The 14,911-nt window shown below is 44.6% G+C and overlaps 1 protein-coding gene across 3 annotated transcripts in view; it reads right to left on the reverse strand.

Moving 5' to 3' along the window:
• COL17A1 (collagen type XVII alpha 1 chain) overlaps positions 1-14,589 on the reverse strand; it is a 51,343-nt gene extending 36,754 nt beyond the window's left edge. For all 3 annotated transcript variants that reach the window (XM_032607794.1, XM_032607795.1, XM_032607793.1), the window contains exons 1-6: positions 14,192-14,589; positions 7,066-7,128; positions 5,126-5,170; positions 3,772-3,876; positions 2,633-2,767; positions 435-482 (exon numbers count right to left, since the gene is read on the reverse strand). In XM_032607794.1, coding sequence (XP_032463685.1) covers positions 435-482; positions 2,633-2,767; positions 3,772-3,876; positions 5,126-5,170; positions 7,066-7,117 — 385 coding nt within the window. In that variant the 5' untranslated portion in view covers positions 7,118-7,128; positions 14,192-14,589. The remainder of the gene's footprint in view (positions 1-434; positions 483-2,632; positions 2,768-3,771; positions 3,877-5,125; positions 5,171-7,065; positions 7,129-14,191) is intronic.
• Between the last annotated feature and the right edge of the window lie 322 nt (positions 14,590-14,911).

A 14,911-nucleotide genomic window follows, 5' to 3' on the forward strand; every position in this document is an offset into this window, starting at 1 on the left:
TGCAGTGAGAACCCAAGAACGTGGACTAAAGATTTAAGGTCATGTGAAGAAGATACAGCCTAGGGTTTCATTTGGTTAAAATGTGTCCCTTTGAGACTGCTTTGGAGGAGGTGCTGGGATGTTTGACATCTGCGCATTCTAAGCCCTGCTCCCCTTGGCAGGGAGGTCTCGTCCTGTGGAAGGAAAAATCCTGACTGTTGCCTGGCCTGAGGGCTTATCTGTCCAAGCCTGAGCCTTGTATGGATAACTTGCCATTTCACGAGCAAACGAACGTGGCTGACAGTCCCCTTAAGATGCTTCAGGATAAAGAGCAGGGAAGAGGGGTCAGCAGAGGTCAGACTCCTCGAGAAGAATCCGCTCAACTCATGACGCTCCCCCTCCATCCCCGCCAGGCACGTTTGACCATTTCTACAGAAGATAGGGATAGGACATACCAAACTCCTTCCGAGGGTACTCAGGGGAAGAGTTGCCGCTGGAGCTCCCTGGAGAGAGGAGAAAACACTTAGTACAAATGGCCCCTTAGGCCCAAATGGCTTCCCAGAGAGTGGGTCCCTTCTGAAGCTCTGCAGCCTGGGTGTTCAGCACCCAGGATTCGCCCAGTGGATGTGCTTGCGGCACTCGCTTCTGGTCACTGATCTACTGTGGTGGGGCAAGGTTTGAGCAAAGGAGAGCAGGAAGTTTTCGTTTCCTTTTTGTTTTCACGTCCTCCACTGCATTGGCCCTATGCAGTGCTGACACCAGCGAACCGGCTCTGATCAAATGAACGTGCTGTCAGCACCAGGGGTTCTCTGACTCCATGCAGCTCGTCCCGGATGTGGGCCTTGTGAAATGAAGAGACAAGCCCACGTGCCGGCAGAGCAGCAGGAAGCACTGTGGTGACCCCATCCACCTGGCCGAGATTCGGGGCTCTCCCTAGTCCTAGCAGCCGTGGGTCAAAATCCTTTACTGGGGTACCCATCCTTAATCCTGCTTCTCCATCATTGGTACCCATATCCATTCACTCTTAGACCCATTTGCCGCCTGGCTTGTCTATTTTCCACTAAAACTGTTTCTTCAGATCATCAGGAACTCCAGTAACCTCAGGAGCAGGACCCAGATGTCTTCCTCTCGCCTTCTCCTTTTCGGTCATGAGCTTCCTCCCTCCCTCTCTCTCTCTCTATCTCTCTGACTTCAGTGGCGTCACCATTGACTCCTCCTCCTTTCTGTGATCTGGCTCTTCTTTCTCCATCTTCCCCCAACTTTATCTTTCTATGCTCCCTTCTGCTTTTTTTTTTGCATTACGTGGGCCTTTCACTGTCGTGGCCTCTCCCGTTGCGGAGCACAGGCTCCGGACGCGCAGGCTCCGCGGCATGTGGGATCTTCCCAGATCGGGGCACGAACCCGTGTCCCCTGCATCGGCAGGCGGACTCTCAACCACTGCGTAACCAGGGAAGCCCCCCTTCTGCTTTTAAACTCTTTCCCTGGCCAACTCCTTCAGTTTTCCAACCTCTACTAACAACTCCTTGTGAAAAACCCCAAACCGGATGTCTTGCCTTGACTTCTCCCCTTAGTTCGAGTCCTGTGTGTCCCACTGCCTGCGTGGTACCCCCACCAGAAAGCTGTGCCAGCAGCTCTACTTTAGGACAAAATAACTGAACTCATCCACTGGGAGGCCTCCCCCTGGCTTCCCTGCTTCAGTCGTTGGCACCACAATGAACCCAACCACCTGTGTCTGAAATCTCAGTGGAAACACTGACTCCATTTTCTCCCTTCCCCCCAAAATTGAATAATTAACAAGCCTGTCAATTCCAGCTCTGCAACAACTTTCACTCCAGGTCCTCCTGTCGGCTCCCATTGCTACCACCGCAGTCCTGGCCAAGGTTCCCCTCCCCGGACTACTGATCACCTCCTAACTTGTCACCGTGTTCAGCCTCTTCCCGCCCTATTTGTCCTGAGCATGGCAACCAGAGTTCTAGTCCTGGACCACAGACATGATGGACGCTTTTGCTCGGAAATCTCTGTGGCTCCTCGTTGTGTGCAGAATAAAGCCCAAACATCTCGGCCTAGCACCGAATCTGAGTCTTTCCATCTCTCTTCACACAAGTACCACTGCTGCTCGTACCTGAGCCCTGGACTCCCGTCTTCGCTGTGCTGCTGTTCCTGCAGCCTGGAACAGGCCAGGTCTCCATCGGGTAAAGGTCTTACACATCATGAAGGCCCAGCTCAGATGCCACCTCCCACATAGACTCTTCCCTGAAGACCCAACTGGAAATGATAATCCCCTTCTACTTTACATTATAGTTTATCTGTCATCTTAACTTGTCTGTTAGATTCTAGGCCCTTTGAAGACAAGATCCAGGTCTGATTCATTTAAGCATCCATCAAGGCATTCTGCACGGTATTAAACGCCTGGTAGATATCTGATAAAATACCAGCTAAAAAAGTGACTAAATGGATAAATGAATAAATGAAGGGTCGATAAATCAACAAAATCCCCAAGAAACCTGAGTCCATAAAAGAACCGAAACAAGAGTGGAAAGAAAGGTGGGAAGGCCCAGGTGAAGACAGGTGGCTGAGGCTTCAGTCTTCAAAGGATGAGAGAAGTCACTGAGGGAAGAGAGTGGCTCTCTCTCAAAGTCTGTGGGACCGGTACCTTCGTATGTTCCATGGCGGGTGACGTGAGTTTTTCTCTCAAAGGTCGAGCCTGGTGAGTTGGGCAGAGTGGAGGCCAACTCACCAGGGGCCCTCCTGTAACTGGAGGTAGAGGCATTGCCTCGTGTGCTCCCACCTACAAGAGGGGAAAAAGCACAGACCCTCAGAGCACTTCACAGATTGACATACAGTTCCACTAAATGCACACAGACTGCTCCTAATAAAGGAGGGCCCTATGGAGGGGCCAGAGGACTTCAGGAGAGCACGTCTGAAAGGATCCACCCCTCAGCATTCCCGCGGCTGCTCAGAAATGGGAGATGAAATTATTGCTACTGGAAGGTAGGGAGGTCCTTTATGTCTGTGGCCAAAGTGCATGGAAATGGAGAAGCGGGATGTTTCTTGAGGACCTGGCCTGCAATCGTAGAGCACTGCTGGGTGGACTAGAATACAACCCCACGTGGAAGTATTCCTCGAGAGGTAAGGGCAGGCGCTGCACTTGGTCAGCCCAGCTGTTTGCCTGTCTTGGGTCTTTTCTTTAGTGTCATTCCAAGATTTTAAAAATGGCTTCAGCGGTAGTGTGTGTGTGTGTGTGTGTGTGTGTGTGTGTGTGTGTGTGTGTGTGTGTGTTTTCCCTGCTTTGTTTTGTTTCAGTTTGAAAGCTACCATGAAAGAATGCTTCTTTGGGAACAACTAGGCCTGTGTTGGACGTTTGCCCAGTGGAAACGCACAAAGTGTGGGTTCATATGTCACCAGATTTCCTTAGCACAGTAACCCAATCGTTAAGTTTCTTTTGTTGTTGTTAATTCAAACTGTAAACCCTCAGATATGCACACCCTTTTCTAAAAGAGATGGCTTAAAGAGAGTAATTCAGTGGAAAAGGAGTCAACTCCCCAGGAAGCCTTCTTAATTAATTATTGTTATTTATATTGGGGGACAGAATGATAACTGATTCCATTTTAAGTAGGCTTCAAATGTGGGTAAGTCGAAAGTCTCACCTTTGGTGGGATGTGTGTCCTTTACACAGCTCTTTGGGGTATTTGGAATGGGTGGCAAGCAGTGGTAATGGTCCCCCTCCATTCAGGACCCTCTCTCTCCCTGTCCATCTGCCCTTCCCCAGCCCTCACACCAGCAGGCACCTACTTGAGTTTATGTAGCCGCTGCTGCCATGCATCAGGCTCTGTTTCTCCAGCCGGCTCCCTCCACCAAGAGAGCCTGTTTTAGCATAGCCGTTGCTGGTGCCCCCTTCTGCAGAAAGGAGGAGCAGGTGACAATTTACAAGTGGAGTCAGTGCAGAGGGTTTCTTCGTTCCCTGCCCCTTGGAAGCCTTCCCTGGCTTCTCACCCACGAGGCTCTTGGTTTGGGGCCCCTTTCCCACCTGCACTGCACGATACATGCTGCCGTGCTCTCGGTTCGTTTGTTTTTGATACAAATGTCATGAGCAAATATTCTACCCAATTTAAAAAGAAAGTTCCCTGGGTGGAGCATAGCAAGTTGCTGATTAGGAAAATTAAATATTTGAAAAGTCAGCAAGTGATGAAAACTCCTTGAGGCCAAGGCCTGGGTTGGGCTTGCTTTTTTTGAATGCCTGGTCGGTACACTGGACATGGCAGCCACTGGAAGTGTTGGAGGGATGAGTGAGAGCTCTGGGTTGCTGGTGTTTCACCTGGCAGCCCATCATGCTCCAACCTCGTGTGTGGATGGAGGGATCTCCCCACTCCCCACATTGAGTCAGGCTTCCCAAGAGGTGCAGGGCTAGTTTGAGGGCTCAGATCTCCATTATAGAATCCACTAACCCTAATAACCTCCTGAGAAAAAAGTGGATTCAGACAGAAGCCTGGCTGTGGTTCCCTCCTCCCACCCCAGGCGCAGGCTGGATAAGATTTCTGAAATTTCAGTGTCTAGATCAGGCAAACTTATAGAGACAGAAAGTAGATTTGTGGTATTCAGGGGCTGGGGAGAAGGAAGGGGGAATGGGAGTGACTGCTAATGGCCATGGAGGGTTTTTTTGAGTGATGGAAATGTTCTAAAATTAGATTGTTGCAAAGGGGCTGCACGACTCTGTAAATACACTAACAACAATTGAATTATATACTTTGCACGGGTGGATTTTGTGGGATATAAGGTAATTGCAATACAGCTGTTTAAAAAAAAAGATTTCAGGGCTTCCATGGTGGCACAGTGGTTAACAGTCTGCCTGCCGATGCAGGGGACACGGGTTCGTGCCCCGGTCTGGGAAGATCCCACATGCCGCGGAGCGGCTGCGCCCGTGAGCCATGGCCACTGAGCCTGCGCGTCCGGAGCCTGTGCTCCACAACGGGAGAGGCCACAAGAGTGAGAGGCCCGCGTACAGCACAAAATAAATAAATAAATAAATAAAAGATTTCAGATATTTTGGACTTGCTCGATGGGAGAGTGAGTACCCATGGAAAAGGTTACATGTGGAGCCCTTCACACAGGCCTTACTGAGAAGAAAGCTCTCAAGATGGTCACTTACTTGGTGGTAAGGACGTAAGTCTTGTAGTTATTGTTTCCGTGATAACTAGAAAAAGACAAAGAAAAGATGAGATCTTAAGTAATGTACTGAAATCTCTGTACTTTGGCGAGGTGTCACATCGTTCACAGGCTCGGCTCATTAAATTAGGTTCCATATAGACTTTTATACACTTGTGCTTTAAGGTATTTGATCTGACCCACTGTAAAAGCAAATAGGTGCAATAACAATAGGGCTTAACGTACCTGGAAAACAGGTTTATATCCCTTCGGTACCAAAAGTAGTTAGTTACCCACTGATTTGAACAATGAGTTGTCTTGCATTAATGTCTCTCATATAACAATTAGATCTAGTCCAGGCCTGGATTTGCCCCTGAAGGAGGATCAGGCCCTCAAGTCACTCTCTTTCTCTGCACTGCCCCTTCTAAATGGTCACCCAGTCCAGCTGAGGCCAGCATACCATCCTGGCTGATTACACTGTGATGCGAATAATTACCTTGGACCTCTTTATGAATTTGGGGGTGTCTCAAGGACATCATAATTCATTCTAAAGTCTTCAGGGGCACCCCTGAGTGTGAGGAGGTGTAGGAAGGAAGGGGGGCCGGTAAGTCACATTTGGTGCTTCGACAGATGAACATCCAAGACAGACTTGAAGCACCAGTCCCTTTGCCTCCCGAAACTGAGAAGACTCCAAGTGATGGTGAGTCTACAGAGGTCACAAAAGCTTCCGGTGTTTTTGAAAAACACCAGTTAGAAGAAAGACCTCTTGCCTTCCTGAATCACTCTTTCCTCTACAGCAGCATGGGGAGGTGAGTAGATTCCCGAAACCATAACTGGGCCAGTTCTGTGCTCTGCCTGTGACCATCACCAACCACTACCTCCCTCCGGGTTGGACATCAAGGAGCACCTATCTAGCGAAGGTCGCGGGTTTCTAGAAGCACCCTTCTCGTGCACACGCCCAAGCATATTCACATGCGTGTTGTGTATGCACGTATGGTTGGTGAAAGGAGAAAAGGATGAGGAGGATTGTGGGGCGTCACTTTGTGCTGCTGGCAACGGCTGCATCCCACACCCGTCTTACTGCTCCCTCACCCTTTCCTTCACCCTGCGTGTTCCTATTAGCTTGGTTGTCCTAGCAGCGACATGGCGTTATGAATGGAGCAGAAGCATCATTCCATGCGTAAAAGGAAACGGTTTTTCAGACTAAAATGGCAGCTTGATTTGAATAATAGTCCTTGAGCTTCCACTAAACCTCTCATTGTGTGGACCTTTGGGATCCTAAGACACATAAAAATAAATTCTTGCTTAAGCTAAAAGTCCCAAGTCTGTGGAGCCAGAATTTTTTATTGGCAATATATGAAAGTCACAGGATAAATGAAAGAGTCAGAGCTGTTAAGGGGCTATTTTAATGTCTCTGAGTTTATTATTTGGGCAATTTCACAAAAGAAATGTGTCTGTTTTCAGTTTTCAGTGTAGACTGCAACTGTGACACCAGTGTGATTCCAACTTTGTCCCTGCAATAATGGGATATTATTCTTTTGGATTTCTGTTGCCCTGTATCCCTAAAAAGAACACGGTTAAGTAAGCTGTTGTAAATTCATTCAACAGGATATTATGAAACCATTAAAAATGCTGGTTATAAAAACTGGAACGTAGAAATGGTGATTTTCATCTTTGAAGAAAAAGCAGAACACATTTTGATTACAAGTGTGTTTAAAAAAATCAACAAAAGGCTTCTTATAGGAAGAAATAGTCTATTTAGGAAAACATTTAAAATGATACAGTGGGGAAAAAAAGCAAAAAGAAAAAGCTAAGAAAAAAACTAAAAACAAAAACATAAGAAATAGAAAAAAAGATACAGTAATTGTGGTAGAATTAGGAATAAATTATTTACTCTTTCCAAAATGTTTTTTACTTTTATAATGACACGTTTCATGCTCTTACGTCTTTCGGTGACTTCACTGCCATCTCGTTTGTTCTTCTTGGTTACATCCATACCATTGCCCCCTACGGAAAAAGCCAGAAACCATGAATAACCATGTCTATGACCATCACTTCATAAGTATAGGTCCCTACTATTCAAGCTGAGAACCAAAACTTGATTCCTAGAATTCAAAGCATAATTCTTTCATGTGTATATTTTTTTAACAAGAGTCATTCCCACTTCCTGTATCAGTGAGAGAGTAATTTAATAGTTCCACCTTGGATTCTACTCCTTTGTATTGGGATTTTTTTTTTTTTGAATGGAGACACCATAATTTATCTCATTCCCCACTGATAAAGATTTAAGTTGCTTTCAACTTTAACTTTTTATAATAGAAAATATATACAAACAGGGAGAATAGGACAATGAATATCCCTGTTCCCATAATCCAGCCACAACAATCAAAAATTCATAACCTGTTTCTTAATTTATTTTTTTATACAGGTTATTAGTCATCCATTTTATACACATCAGTGTATACACGTCAATCCCAATCGCCCAATTCATCCCACCACCACCACCCACCCCTGCCGCTTTCCCCCCTTGGTGTCCATACGTTTTTCTTCTACTTCTGTGGCTCAATTTCTGCTCTGCAAACTGGTTCATCTGTACCATTTTCTAGGTTCCACATATATGCGTTAATATACGATATTTGCTTTTCTCTTTCTGACTTACTTCACTCTGTATGACAGTCCCTACATCCATCCACGTCTCTATAAATGACCCAATTTCATTTCTTTTTATGGCTAATATTCCATTGTATATACGTACCACATCTTCTTTATCCATTCGTCTGTCGATGGGCATTTAGGTTGCTTCCATGACCTGGCTATTGCCAATAGTGCTGCAACGAACATTGGGGTGCATGTATCTTTTTGAATTATGGTTTTCTCTGGGTATATGCCCAGTAGTGGGATTGCTGGGTCATATGGTAATTCTATTTTTAGTTTTGTAAGGAACCTCCATACTGTTCTCCATAGTGGCTGTATCAATTTACAGTCCCACCAAAAATGCAAGAGGGTTCCGTTTTCTCCACCCTCTCCAGCATTTGTTGTTTGTGATTTTCTGATGATACCCATTCTAACCAGTGTGAGGTGATACCTCATGTAGTTTTGACTTGCATTTCTCTTAACAATTACTGATGTTGAGCAGCTTTTCATGTGCTTCTTGGCCATCTGTATGCCTTCTTTGGAGAAATGCTTATTTAGGTCTTCTGCCCATTTTTGGATTGAGTTGTTTTTTTAATATTGAGCTGCATGACCTGTTTATATATTTTGGAGATTAATCCTTTGTCCATTGATTCATTTGCAGATATTTTCTCCCATTCTGAGGGCTGTCTTTTCATCTTGTTTATGGTTTCCTTTGCTGTGCAAAAGCTTTTACATTTCATTAGGTCCCATTTGTTTATTTTTGTTTTTATTTCCATTACTGTAGGAGATGGAAAAATATCTTGCTGTGATTTATGTCAAAGAGTGTTCTTCCTATGTTTTCCTCTAAGAGTTTTATAGTGCCCAGTCTTACATTTAGGTCTCTAACCCATTTTGAGTTTATTTTTGTGTATGGTGTTGGGGAGTGTTCTAATTTCATTCTTTTACATGTAGCTGTACAGTTTTCCCAGCACCACTTATTGAAGAGACCGCCTTTTCTCGACTGTATATCCTTGCCTCCTTTGTCATCAATTAGTTGACCATAGGTGCGTGGGTTTGTCTCTGGGCGTTCTATCTTGTTCCATTGATCTATATTTCTGTTTTTGTGCCAGTACCATATTGTCTTGATTACTGTAGCTTTGTAGTATAGTCTGAAGTCAGGGAGTCTGATTCCTCCAGCTCCGTTTTTTTCCCTCAAGACTGCTTTGGCTATTCAGGGTCTTTTGTGTCTCCATACAAATTTTAAGATTTTTTATTCTAGTTCCATAAAAAATGCCATTGGTAATTTGATAGGGATTGCATTGAATCTGTAGATTGCTTTGGGTAGTATAGGCATTTTCACAATGTTGATTCTTCCAATCCAAGAACATGGTATATCTCTCCATCTGTTGGTATCATCTTTAATTTCTTTCATCACTGTCTTATAGTTTTCTGCACACAGGTATTTTGTCTCCCTAGGTAGGTTTATTCCTAGGTATTTTATTCTTTTTGTTGCAGTGGTAAATGGGGGTGCTTCCTTAATTTCTCCTTCAGATTTTTCATCATTAGTGTATAGGAATGCAAGAGATTTTGGTGATTTTTTTTTTTTTTTTTTTTTTTTTGCAGTACGCGGGCCTCTCACTGTTGTGGCCTCTCTCGTTGCGGAGCACAGGCTTTGGATGCGCAGGCTCAGCGGCCATGGCTCACGGACCCAGCCGCTCCGCGGCATGTGGGATCTTCCCGGACAGGGGCACGAACACGTGTCCCCTGCATCGGCAGGCAGACTCTCAACCACTGCGCCACCAGGGAAGCCCCGTGTGTTTATTTTTTAATGAGTCATTCCCACTTCTTGTATCAGTGAGATAGTAATTTAATAGTTCCACCTTGGATTCTATTCTTTTGTATTGGGATCTTTTTTTTTTTAAGGTCTAATTGAGCAGGCTGCCCCCTGCTGAATGTTAAAGGTCTTACATAGAAGATCTGGTGCCCTGACTATAAAACTTCCGCTTTTTGCCCAAGTAACACATAGCTGAAGGATATCTGTCAAAGCACATGGTGCTTTCAAAAAATTCATTTTGATGTATCCCATAATGCTCAGTGTTCTATATGGAGCTCTACATATACAAGACATTCATGCTTCATTATTTAGAGTTTGGATGTGAGAATGATGTTTGATGGATTCAAATCAAGATAAAAATCATAATGGTCATACTTGTGTGGAACTTTACACTTTTTACAACATGAAACTTTCTCTTCGTAACACACCAGCCCTACTATGCTTATTTACAGACATAAGTAGTGAAAACATGAAGAAAATCAGTGTAAAATCTATTGAAATACATAGGAAAATATTTGTACATGTCATCTATGTTCTCCCTTCACTCTTACTCTGTGTTCTGAGTAGAAAAATCATTGAGATCTTGTCCGCTGTGTCCTGAAGCCTGGATGAGATAAGGCAAGGCTGACTTAAGGGGTGGGGCCGGGCTGGGGGGGTGGGGGAGGAGCGTGATTCAGGCTTGAACACACAGGAGACCATGGCAAGGATCCCTGACCAACTGGGTGCATTTGGCTGTAGTTCCCAGTCTCAGGCTCTGCAGGGACTTGAAATCTGGCTTTCCCTGTGGTTCTCTCCTCCCAGAACCCCAACCTTCCCTTCCTCCTCGTTTATTTGTTGGATGCAGTTCAAATTGGATTCTAGAATTCTGGAGCAAGCTACTTCTGCCCAGGACAACCCTTTCTTGAACGCTTTTAGTCTTTTTCTCCTGCCTGGTGACGTTAGGGTCTACTTATCCATTAGGTGCAATGGGCACAGTGCCTAGCCCCATCGTACTTTCAGGGGCCCACAAAAATGTTTGAACTTTTTTATAATCGAAAGGAAAAATGAACACAATCCAATCTGAATTATATTCTTTCAATGCAGGTTTTTTTTTTGTTTGTTGTTGTTGTTGCTTGTTTTTTTCCTAGAGGCAGGACATCCACAAAGGCAAAATTATCTAGGGCCAACAGAAGTCCTAGTGCAGCCCCGAGTGACTGTCCCACTGAAAATCAAGACCACACAAGACCAACTGGTCAACTACCCAGGGAAATTCACCAAGATCCACACACTTAGCGTCAGGGCCTGATCGAATGTGCCAACTTTTTGCTCATCAGAGTTTTTTAAATGCAGCAAGGAATGAGGCATCACAGAAAAACTCCTGGCTGCATCTGAGAAGACACAGTTCTTTGCAGGTATGTTTCCCAGAGCCAAAGAGCAGGGGCTCCATAAGCAATTTAACAATGGAGTCCAACCTCATTAGAGGGCCAAACCTAGCCTGTGACTGTCGGCATTCCAGCTATTACCTGTATGACTTATGTCACACCAACCCATCTACAACCTGACACCCTCTCTGAAATCCTTTGTTGAAGCATGAATTGCCTTTGGTACCTCTGAAATCCCTCTCTTGTTTTTAATTTTCCCCCAATTGGTTATTAGCTGTGAAGCAGGAGGTATTTTGGAGATCAAACGTTCAAATGCCCCTGGCCGCTGGTGGGGAGCCACCTAGGATGGCACCTGAATTGATATGAAATATTATCCTGAAAGGAACTGTTTATAACAATCCATGGAAACTTTAACTTCCCACAAGTTATTGCTTACTATGATCCTTTAATGAAAGTTGCTGCCGGCAGCTATAAATTTGGGTTTGGCTGGGTTGTTTCCACTTGTAGCCATCAAGGCAGACTGATGATAGCTCCACTCCATTTGTTAAGAGTCTCAGCATCTAGGCAGCAAAACTGGCAAGTGTTTTCTTGCTCTTTCTGTACCCCGAGATATAACAGACATTTCTAGGTATCCCCCATCTTTTTCTTAGGTCCCAATGACGAAGCCTTAAGATGTGCAGCAAAAAGCCAAGAGTTCCCTAACTTCAGAGGGCGTGAGGAGACAGCCTGCTAAGAAATCAGATGCCCCCCTCCAGGGCCTGGGGGCTCTTCACTGACTGGTGCTCTGGGATAGAAGGCCCCCTAGGTGGGTGCAGGTAGATTGGTTCTTGCCTCTCTCTCAGCCTGCAGCCCCTAAATGGCTGCGTCCCATGGCCTTAACACAATGATTTCTCGGGCCTGAAGTACACAGGACGGAGCTCTGCTGACTTTGCCAAAGCTCTTTCCCATATTGATAGTCTGAAATGGCAGAGATGTTTTGGGAGGTGGATTCCTTTAAACCAAAGGTAATGGGAAGCTTTCTGTGAGTAATCAAAGGAAAATGATGGGTTGAGGCACAAATCTGGACAGGGATCATCCCATGGGGCCTATAGTTTTCCCACAGGACTTCCTTTTTAAATATTTTAAGTGCCGGTAGTTTTAAAAAGTGTAACTTAAGGGAAAGGAAAGTTACATGCCCAGGCACGTGTCTGAGCCTGCCTCTCCCAGCAGTGCTCATCCGTACACCTTCCTCCAAAAGCACTACTTAATGGAAGCACAGTCAAGTAGCATAATTTTAAACTTCTTGGATGTCTGAGCCACTTAACTAGAACCGAGGATAAGCAGGTCATTCAAGTTCTTAATTCCAAAATTATGTTAATTTCCATCCATAGTTCTAAGGGGCTGCTTTGTGGCTATTTCAATACTTAATGTTCTTTTGAAGATGTAAAAATGATCCTGTGTCATTTTCTTATGTAAGAAAACACAATGCAAAATCCTTTTTCTACCTGTATGAGGTTTTTTCCTTTCCCCTTCATTTAAATGATGTCACATCCACCTGAGACTATTCCAATGAAGATGGGGTGTAACCCAGGCACAAACTGCTGATACCAACAGAAAACCACCTCACTGAACTTATTATAACAACTCATGAAACACTTGGTCTTTGACACAAAGAAGGGAATAGAGACGCTAAGTGTTTTTCTACTTTCCAATCTCTGCATACTTTACATTGTAAAACAAAACAACGGAATAACCAAAGTGTGGGAAAACCACCCACTAGCTATTGCTCTGTTAACAGAGAAGGGGCAAGCAGTTTGCAGGGGGTATGAATACCCATGCCCTAGAGTTAACTGTTTCAGAGGCTTCTGACTCCATGCCACCCCACCCCCATGGCTCCCCAGCAATGGGTCTCCAGCTTGCTGCATTTGGCATCCTCCATTTTCATAACCCAGGGGTGAGGGAGCTTGGGCCCTGGCTTTGTGATCATGCCGCTTGTTTCGAGCCATGTTTGGTTAAATCCTGCCACCGCTAACAATGGCAAATGAGCCAAACCAGACAGATGCAAATTTCTTTCGGTCACGCATAACTTAAGAATGTGGTTAGTCCTTAGGTCAAATCGGTTTCACCAATCTGGGTTTCTATCCAAGCTTGAAGCAGGACTCCTTGCTTTAACTGCCCCCATGTCAACTCTGATCAGATTTGTGTGAGTGTTTTGAAGGGGCTGAGAGTAAAGCAAGCCCCCTCTGACTCTCGGAAGGGCTCCCTGGGGGGCTGGACATGTGCTTTCGTTTAGTTCCGACTTTGATCTGTGCCTTAGCTCTAAGAGAAAGCATGTGGGTGTAAGAAGAAACAATTCTCCTTTCCAAATAAATTTCTTTTAAAAGTCTTGCTCACTACCTTTTATGGACAGAACAAATCCAACTCTTAAGGCTACTAATTGACCGCTTCTCAAAAGAAGTGAGGTGCCAGAGCCTCATTTGCCTACACTTCAAAAAGTAAAGTGGTAATTTGTCGGTTAGTAGTTAATGTGGTCCAGTGAGATACCTCAACTGGTAATTCTCACCCCAAAATGAATTCCTTTTGGCCCAAATTGGCCAGTAAAAGTAAGACAGATTTTTTTTTTTCTTGTTCCAAGTTTGCCTCCAGGAAGATTCTGGATTAATTATATCATTTCAGATATTCCACTTTACTTTAGATTAGGGGCAGTGATTGTCAAGCGTGATATACAGCAGTGTCCACCCACCCCTTGAGCTTTATCAGAACCTGCCAGCACAGACACCCGGGCAACACTTTGGTTCTTAGCTCTCAGGGGCTACTTCTAGAAGCCTCAACTCACCTACACTTTAACTTCACCTCTGAGCTGTCCTCTTGCTGTCAAGGGGAGAGAGGGGAAGTAGAGGAGGGTGGGGAGAGAGAAACTGATTGAGAGAGAAGGAATTATAAACTCATCATATTTTAAATAAAACAATTTAACACAAGTCTTTTTACACTACTGAAAACAATACCAAAGAAATCTGGCCACTGGAGCTCACTTTATCTTAACTGGCCTTTTTCTTCTCTTTCCCACTGACAACATTTTCTTGTTGTTCCTTTAAAAGACCTACCCTAAAAATAGAACACATAAGCCAAAGTAATCATTTATGATCAATTAATCACTTCAACCAGAACACTGGAAACTAAATAATGTCATCTCAGATTCTCTGACAAACGCCGAAGTTCTCAGTGGCAAACCTCAAATTAAAATCTCACAAGAAGAGAAAACGGTCAAATTCCTATTACTTACCTAGTTTGAGGTGTTGAAGGAATCAGAAACAACTTTGAGTAAATGCCCCCTCTCTCCTTCTTCCCCTGACGTTTTCTTCTAGACGTTTGCTGTTCCCACTTTTTTTTATCCAGGCCCAGTCAAGGTGTGTTAGAGCTGAGTGATCTTTCAAAAATGTTCACTTCTTCTCTTGCCCTTGTTTCTTTCAGTTCTTTGCTTCCAAACAAGTCCTGACAAAGGTGTGTCGGCATTTACAGTGTGACTCCACCCTTCCAATTATCTGACACTTGCCGGATTAAAAAAAATCTGCCTCCAGGATCAAACTTTACAGGAGGCAGAAACCTTCTCCAGTTTAGGTGGATCAATCATTTATGGGCCATGGGGAAGAGGGAGCAACTGTTCAGAATAAGAAAACGACATCTTATTTCTCCTCCTTACCTTCTACAGCTAGAGAGCTGCCACAACCCGGTATTCTTCTCGCGCGCTGCCATGGCAATAATCAAAATCCCCATGTGCGTGACTCATGGTGTAGCCAGGCATGTAGGGGCCTGTGGTCAAGGTCTGAGCCTGAGCCCTAGAAAAACTGTGAAGTTGACAGGATTTATATTCAAGACCTGTTTCCCCTATACATACCTTTTCCCTCTTTCCCCCATTCTGACCCACCCCATGTCAATCTCACCTGGAGGAAACAGTGGGTGAACCAATTCAGAGTAAGACATTAATGACTGAAAATATAGAGCA

Source organism: Phocoena sinus, chromosome 16 (genome assembly GCF_008692025.1).
Source record: "Phocoena sinus isolate mPhoSin1 chromosome 16, mPhoSin1.pri, whole genome shotgun sequence".
NCBI classification, from domain to species: Eukaryota; Metazoa; Chordata; class Mammalia; order Artiodactyla; family Phocoenidae; genus Phocoena; species Phocoena sinus.